The 8,968-nt window shown below is 32.6% G+C and overlaps 1 protein-coding gene across 3 annotated transcripts; it reads left to right on the top strand.

The window, feature by feature from the left end:
- The first annotated feature begins 20 nt into the window (after positions 1 to 20).
- On the top strand, positions 21 to 4,499 carry LOC140836951 (DNA-directed RNA polymerases II and V subunit 8A-like). Of its 3 annotated transcripts, XM_073202854.1 has the most exons (5): positions 24 to 284; positions 1,655 to 1,729; positions 3,020 to 3,177; positions 3,796 to 3,890; positions 4,117 to 4,499. In XM_073202854.1, the coding sequence occupies exons 2-5, from the start codon at positions 1,720 to 1,722 to the stop codon at positions 4,226 to 4,228; spliced, it is 375 nt and encodes a 124-aa protein (XP_073058955.1). In that variant the 5' UTR covers positions 24 to 284; positions 1,655 to 1,719; the 3' UTR covers positions 4,229 to 4,499. The 3 variants fall into 3 exon arrangements, with proteins under 3 accessions (XP_073058956.1, XP_073058955.1, XP_073058954.1); XM_073202855.1 differs by lacking the exons at positions 1,655 to 1,729; positions 4,117 to 4,499 and adding an exon at positions 3,569 to 3,692 and having other exon boundaries at positions 21 to 284; positions 3,796 to 3,896; XM_073202853.1 differs by lacking the exon at positions 1,655 to 1,729 and having other exon boundaries at positions 30 to 284.
- The last annotated feature ends 4,469 nt before the right edge of the window (positions 4,500 to 8,968 follow it).

Genomic DNA, 8,968 nt, shown 5'->3' on the forward strand with positions numbered 1-8,968 from the left:
TGGTAAAAACGGCTGCTCGAGGATTTCTAGCCCAAATTCAAAATATATAGTCTTTGTTTTTCACGTGAGAATGATTTAGGTCTCCAATCTCCACACCCCGTTCTTCTCTCCGTTCTTCCATTCGTTCTCTTTGATTTTTGAGTTTTTGAATAAAATTATTCGTAGTTTGCGCGTATCTGATTCTTCTTCGGGTTCCTAGTTTTCTTTTATCATGGTGAAAACTTTGTTCGAAGATATATTTCAAGTGGAAGCACTGGACCCAGATGACAAAATATTCGATAAAGGTATCCTATGGTTCCAGGGAATTTTATGGTTATCTGTTTGTGTTTGTTTCGTTGTTTTTCTGTTGGTTGCTTGCATACTGACATACGAATGTATTGGAGAATTTAGATTATAAGGATTGAACTCGGTGGTATTTGAAAAAATTGGACTCAAAACTCAAAAGACTACTATACAACCCTTACCCAAAGGATGACATGTGGAAAAAAAAAGATCCATAAGTATTTTAAAAGTCATCTTCTCAATGGGTTTCCTAAACTTTTCTCCTCAAGTTGTTGCAAATTTTATTTTTCTCTTTTCCATCTCAACTTGCTGTGTGTTTTTCTCTTTTCCTTCAACGGCGATATTGACTAGTAAACAGCATCCAACTTTTGTTGTTTTTCCTGAGAGTTCTTCAATTTAGATTGCAAGATGATAAAGGAAAAGAAGAGATTGTTGGTAAGTCACCATAAGTCGTTATTTTTAGAAATATATTTTCAGTGTAGTTCAGTTTACACGAGCTAGGATGCTCATGGAACTCGGGCATTGACAGATTTTGGTGGTTTAGAATAGTGGCTACAATACTTGGAGGAGGGCTAACTGGGGCACGTGTAAATGCTAACAAAATTCTAATTCCTTGGGAAAGACGTAACCAAGCTTAGCACTGAACAATCCTAAGTCCTACTAATTGGAACTTAACTAGAATCTAAGCAAAACATTGGCTACAGAAGATGTATTAGAAATGATGAAGCCATGTATCTTCTCAGCTTTATTCAGTGATTTTTAAAGTTGAAACATAACAGCAGTAGAATCTCACTTATTTTTACAGTCGATTTTTTAGTAATATTGCTCAAGCAAAATACTAGTTTCACCACAAAGTTATTCATGTTTTATCAACCTTCTTTGTAAAATATATCCGCACCTAAAAGAATACTGATAATCAATTTTGATTATTGTTCTTCTAAAGAAAATTATACATCAAACAAAATTGATTGTCATGATTTTTGTATATAAATGAAAAATAATATGTATTCATGATTCTGTGTTTGCTTCTGAAAATATTGATGACCAGAAAGGCATTCATTGATAATCTGATTTTGATTTTGGAATGATAGCCCCGAGAAGTGTATTGGTAATTTGATGGTTAAATTTATAATATTAGTCTCTTAGAATTTGTCTAGTTGCCTACATTCATTATAACAAAATATTAATGATAATCTACTGATAATTTTTTTTCATTATGAAAAGATTGGACACCACCAATTAAATTTTTCTTTGGTGGTGAGGTCAATTAAACATTTATCTCGAAATCTCTTCTGATATACATGTGAGATGAATATGTATCTAAGGCTATTTTGAAGACCAGGTTGGTCATTAACCCCTGGATTCGTTGTAGCTCTGCCAGTGGCAAGCTGATATGTCAACCTGTGCCTGTGATGATATAGCCGGTCACTTGGGAATATGATCGAGGGTGAGTATTGGAAACTACAAGATATCCATGCTAAGCATTGCTGTAAGATAAAGTAGGTTCAGTTGATTAAGCCCAACATTTGAGGCGTGTGAGGCTGTCATAAACATGATGAGTTAATCTCATCTTTAGGAATTAATTTATGAAACTTGGGCCATTCACACCTCGAATGGATGACCTGTAAATGATAGATTATTTAAGATAATGAAGAGATGGAACATAGTAGGAAATGCTATTGAGGGGAGTTGTGTTAACAAACAGCATAGTTTATGACAACATAGTAAATGTGCTCATTTTTTCACTGAAAAGTGTGGTTCATCTATTACAGAGCCATATTTCTTGAACTGAGAAGTGTGGTTCATCTATTATCAGCTGCTCTTATGATATGACACTTTCTTAATTATATTTAAAACACGCCAGTTCTTAAAGAAAAATTAAAAGGGTTGAGGATAAGTGAAAATATTAATAAAAAAAAACAGAGAGAGAGAGAAAGTCATAACAAGTTCCTTGCAAACATTTTCTTTAATTTCCAGATTTCAAATAAATTATATATGAATTCTCCGATGCTGTAAATTTATAACAACTATTATATTTGCTCAATCTCGGAGTTTTTCTGTTTTGTCCATTCATGTAATAACGAGCATGGAGTTTTTTGTGGAAAAAAACTTACCACCTGCTTTTTTTTTATGGAAACTAGGACCCCTTTTGTATTGAGGCTAAAAATCTAACTGCCCCAACAAGCATCTATGTTATTGATCAGAGCATCTTATAAATGATATGGCTATTTGACCTATTATGTTGAAGAACTTTTATTTCTGCTTGTCTCTTGTTTTTCTTTAGCCGCATTCGGTCAGTTGCCAAAATTGACATACAAAGGTCTCAACGACTATAAATTTCTCCAAGACAGTGAATTATTGAGTGCTATATCTTCTTAATATCGAACTATTAATTATTAATTGTTATGTGGGTCTTAAAATAAATTTTTATAACTACGACATTCCTTTATTATGTTCGCTATGGTTTCTAAATTTAAATTACTGTTGGTCATGTTAAAGTTAAAATATACACACTTAATGCATGCTCTAGACCTACAAAATGAATGAAGAACTGGTGCACTGAATTGTTAAATCAGAAGCCAATAATTGTGCCTTGTCATCCTTTGATTTTCTTGCTGTTTTCAGGCTTCTGTAAGTTGGTTTTCAATGCTAGGTACTGCTTTTATACTTTGGTCTGTGACATGTTTTGATCTGGAATATTGTCCTAACTTCTAATCTTCTGTTATGTTTTCTTTAGCTTCACGCATTGTTGCTAGAAGTGAACAATTTGACATGCTCTTGCACCTTGATGTCAACACGGAGATATATCCGATGTATGTTGGAGACAAATTCATGATGGTCTTGGCGTCTACTCTGAATCTGGATGGAACACCAGACAGTGGTTTTTACACTCCGGTAATTGTGCTTTGACATATTACAGGTTTTTGCAACTTCTGTTCAGTTACATCTTCCCATAATATTTTTCCCTAGCGACACCTAGTTACATGATTTTAGAACATCTTATTGCCCTGTTTAGTGGATGCATTCTATTTGAGCGCAAGCAGATTCATGTCGATGCTTTCTTGATACAAGAGCCAGTTTTGTTAAGTTCTTTATACTCATCTAAATTTGCAAGCTGTACTGTTTTGCAAATATATTTGTACGTTTGGGATCTTGTGGATACCGATAGGCTGACTCTAACTCCGGGGTTGCTTTAGAATTTTCTTTTATTGTCCCCTTGACTTAATTTGTTCTTGCCAGTCTCGAGAATGAAACAAACTCGTAAGGCACAGAATTTGAAATGGAGGTACTTGTCCTCCAGTTCCTGGAGTTGTGTGTTCCGATTGGTGTGAGGCAACAAACTTACACTTCATCAAAATCAGGGGAAAACAAAATATCAGCTATTTGTACTTTTATCTTGGGTTTTTCTGGTAAAATGCTATTTTATATTCTGGTTGAGCAACCGATTATTCTCTTGCACCATCACTGGGAGAACGATTGATTAGCTTTATGTTAATTATAATCTGATTTCAGGGTAACAGAAAATCGCTCGCAGATAAGTTTGATTATGTCATGCAAGGGAAGTTGTACAAAATCTCTGAAGAGACTAAAGAGAAGCATGTTAAAGCGTATGCATTCATCTCTCGTGACATTTATCTATGTTTTTTCTTGAAAATCACTTGCAAATTATTGTTATTCTAATACATCTCTGGGAGTGATATGCTAGTTAAACAATGGTAAAGAAGTGATCAATGACAGCTTCAACATTTCCTTGGTGCAACCTGCAATCTTTCTTAATCTTCATTGCATGCTTCTCTTGTACTTTGTCTGAGATTTGTTTTCTACTGGTTTTAGGGATATATATGTTTCCTTTGGTGGGCTTCTGATGATGCTCAAGGGAGATCCTTCGATTGCTGCTAGATTCGAACTGGACCAGAGGTTGTTTATTCTGCTACGAAAGGTTTGAAATCCATGCCATTTGGAGAACTGCTTGATGCTGTCTAAAAGAAATTCGCAGCTCTGGTTCACTTTTCTTCCAACTTTTTTTATATTTGCTTGGTGTAAGTGTGTTGAGAGTTAAAATGATTAAGAAACTCTTTGTAGTTATTGCTTTCTGATAACTTTGCTACTTATATCCATACTTATGTGAACATGAAACCTACAGTAGTTTGTGTCAACGACGCAACAGCTGACTTGAAATCTCTATCTATGGTTTACGTAGTAAGGTATTTTCTGCTTCTGATTGTTTCGGCTTCAAAGGATCTGCAAATTGGTAAAATTAGGTACTGTAGTGTTTACTCAAATACAAAGAAATCCTTATAATAAATTATAATATTTTTCTTATAATACCAAATTCTTTTTTTATCTTTAGAAACTCGAATATTAAACTTTATTTACAACCTGAAAAGTGTAATATTTTAAAAATTATAATAATTACTCTGTATATATACGAATATACAATAATATTAAAAAAATCTATCTTACTCTTAAAATTTAATATTATTTGCAAAAATTTGATCAATCAAAAATTTATTGAACTTGTATAACGGAATTTCTAAAATGATAAAATTCTGCAGAAGTGTTTTACAATGTTAAATAGATCTTGTACATGTTCTTCGTTTCTTTTTATTTGGAGAAATGAAGAACATGAACAAAATCAATTTTACATAAGCTAATTTAACTTTTTCATGCGTGCACTTCCAACCGCAAAATTGATCGTGTTCATGTTCTTCATTTCTTTTTTTGACTTATCTGGAGTGGGTAGACTAAATGGTGAGGGATATGATCGTCACTTAGTAAGCGGGGTTTTTCGAACACAAACATAAAAATACACATGAATTTCGAAAACCACATATCATATCATGCATATCATAATTCTCATAACATGTCATCGTCATTACCATAAGCATAATTTTGGTCAAGGTACTGAGGTTTCTCTACTTTTCATGGTTTACTGATATAGTTCTCTAATTTTTACTCATCTAAGAAGACGAGACCGTATAACGGTTACAATCCCACCGTGTAAGGGCCATAAATAATCTCAAAATACTAGAACTGCTCATGTCTAGTCAGCAGCAGTATCCGTGTTGCAGAACCAGAAACTCCATCACTATTTATCAGCTTCTTAAGCTCTGATTCAGACTTTGACTTTGGAAGATGATTTGTATATCACTTTTGTCCTTTTAAAGCATGTTTAAAATTGTTCTATTATGATAATCGAGCTGAGAAACATGACCAAAATATCATAACTGCTCAAGTGTAGTTGTTTTGCAGTATCTGTGACTCCCAACTGGACATTGCGACATCCGTTTAACATAGATAACTTAAGAAATAACCTGAACGGACTGAGGTATGACTTGGAGAGAATTGTATTGTCTTTTTAACCGTTTTCCCCTCTGGTCATTTGGGCCACTGGTTTGTGAGATATCAAAATATTCCGGCTGGCCAAATTTTCAACTTACATTTTTGTTCCAGATTTTCAAATCTTCTAAGTTGATATCTAACAGCTGCACATTTGAGTTAAAATATTAGAAATACAATAAAAAAAAAAATTTAACAACAAAATCAAGATTACTAATGTTTATGCAACCCAAGAAGTAGGTTTCCCGTAAGACGAGTCAACTCGGTTTATATCTACAGTTAAAAAAATACTTTTGACATAAAAAATAACATTTTTTCATGGGTCGGGTCGGATCGGATATCTGTATTATAAAATTGACATATGAAACCATCTCATATGAGTTTTTGTGTATACCAAATACCATTTTAATGTTAGATTTTAACATAGAGTTATTTAGGATCTAAAAGTGGTAATTTAAAAAATAAACCCATATTTTTAAGTTTTTTTTTTTTATTTCGGCTCAGAATCATCTACTTTCATATAAACGAATCCACTTGCTAATTATTATCAAATGAAAATATCGATCCATATATAAAACACTTTTCTTTTCCTAGTAATAACATAAAATAGAGTAAAAATCACATCAACCTAAAATTTAGCATGTCTACATACGTACTACTAAATTTATTGATACTCATGGGAAATCGGAAACCTCCTATTATAATATTAAAAATTGTTATATTGATGTGTCCTCGAGTTGGTGAAAGTGTGTGAACACTTAACCAATGATTAAGAGTTCGATTACTCTACCAACATCATCTTGAGTTTGGCTTGCAAGCTATTGCATTAACCTAAGAATTTTACCAAGTGGATACCAAAAAATAGTAGTTGCGAATTCTCACGCCACACAAAAAATGTTATATTGTTAAGTAGTGTTGAAATTTATGTCAATTATAGTGTTGCTTTTGTTCTTTTTTAAAAAGATTATATATAGCCAATTAAGATTTTATTATATAGCCAATTAAGATTTTATTTTGGTTTTGTATAGTTATGAAGAGAAGGAATCGAACTATTTACGGGTTAAGTCGATGCTACATGTGGAGGCACTATCCCACATGGTTTGGATAGACAAGATTCACACATATGTGTGATTTTAAAAAAAATTAGTGGACCTCATATATGTGTGGCTAAATTTGGGCCCTTGATTCTATCATGAGGGTAGTGTCCCTACATGTATGATGAAATCAACCTAATTAAGACCCTGGTCCCACGAGAAACGGAAGACCAAAGAGAATATGTTAAAGATATGTACAATTGAGCTCGTGTATGTTAGATCAAATATGTTGCATTATTTATGATTTTATACAAAAACATTAATAAATGTTCTTGTAGACCTCATAACATTTTTGTCTGAATTCTGATAATCCATTGATATGTAATCATATGAGATGTAACATATAGGTGTTTATGCAGTACAATCGATGTCTTAAAATGAAGAGTCTTTAATTAAAAGTAGAAGTTGTATATCATACCGTATCGAAAATTATGTATAGTATATCGTGCTGAAAATTACGATATAAATTTTTTTTATAACGATACTGTATCGAATTTTTTGGTATACCGATACCGAAAATTTCAGTACGTATAACTAGCATACCGATTATATCGAAATTTTATGGTATACCGAGATTTATGTACAGTATGAGTGTATACTATTTTATATCGAAAAAACCTTATATTTTTAAAATTTTATAAATTTATTGTTTAAAACTCGTATCGAAATATTCAGTACACCGAAAATTCAGTAAATTTTTCGGTACGATAATCTCGATATATCGAAAATTTGATATGTTTTCCCCGCTCCTAATTAAAAGCACGATCTGGAGTCACCTAGAGTAGACTGTTAAGGCGTGGCGGCTCTTGTTGGTATCAAAAAATTAGACCTATAGGGTGTGTTTGGTTGAGTGGATTAAATAAGGATAGATTAATAGTCCAATATTTATCGTTAAAATTTTAAGTTGTTTTAATAATCATTTTGACCCGGTTTAAGATCCAATTTTATTAATCAAATAGTTATCCATAAAATTGGATCTTAAACCGGGTCAAAATGATTATTAAAACAACTTAAAATTTTAACGATAAATATTGGACTATTAATCTATCCTTATTTAATCCACTCAACCAAATACACCCATAGTGTTTTTAAAGCTCCGACGTTGATCGCTATTTATTTTCCAAGTTCTCTTTTTGTGTTCAAAACTCATTAGCTGTCAAATAGAACATGCTGTGTGTGTCCGAAAACAGCATCCTAATAAAATTATTTTAATTTTTGCTAAATAAAATACAATTTACACATCATTTTTTTGTCGCCGATATATATTTTTCAATAAATTAATTTTTTAAGTTTTGGACATAAATCGTATATGCTACTAATAAATAAAATTTAAAAAACAAAACGCATATGAAATCATCTCACGCATCAATTTCATAAGATAGATATCATACTCAATCCATAAAAAGTACCGTTTTTATGCAAAAAAAATATTATTTTTCATTATATAAATGAACTGAATCGACCTGTCTCATGAATATAAATATATAAGAACGTACTTGCTCATCAAATTTTTAACACTTTCAAATAACACAAATTATCCGAAGACTCTCATTTTTAAATCTTTAGAAAGCGCTAAAATGAAGATATAAAATGCAATTGCTCAATATGCAAATATAAAAAAAGTTGGAAGAAAAGTGAACCAGAGCTGCGAATTTCTTTTAGACAGCATCAAGCAGTTCTCCAAATGGCATGGATTTCAAACCTTTCGTAGCAGAATAAACAACCTCTGGTCCAGTTCGAATCTAGCAGCAATCGAAGGATCTCCCTTGAGCATCATCAGAAGCCGAAACAATCAGAAGCAGAAAATACCTTACTACGTAAACCATAGATAGAGATTTCAAGTCAGCTGTTGCGTCGTTGACACAAACTACTGTAGGCCGTTTCATGTTCACATAAGTATGGATATAAGTAGCAAAGTTATCAGAAAGCAATATGCATGTTCCAGCACCATGCAGTACTACTAGTACCAACTGTGAATCATATTTAACCCACATCATCTAAACCTACCTTGTAAGCTGGTTGTAATCATCTCTGGGCTTGAAGAACTCGTCGTAATCGAGGTCGAAGACATTGAAGAACATACAACAGGTGAGTCCTACCACATTATCAAGGTTCACTTTCCGGCTTGACTTCAATCTTATTGCCTTTCATGCATGTACTGGAGGAAGAAACACATGCTGCAGGATTGTTTTATGTTTTAATATGCTTAGACGTGCATTGTTTTAAATGATCAGGAAGCAAACTTATCAATC

The sequence above is a fragment of the Primulina eburnea genome, chromosome 7 (genome assembly GCF_022965805.1).
Source record: "Primulina eburnea isolate SZY01 chromosome 7, ASM2296580v1, whole genome shotgun sequence".
Taxonomy (NCBI): Eukaryota; Viridiplantae; Streptophyta; class Magnoliopsida; order Lamiales; family Gesneriaceae; genus Primulina; species Primulina eburnea.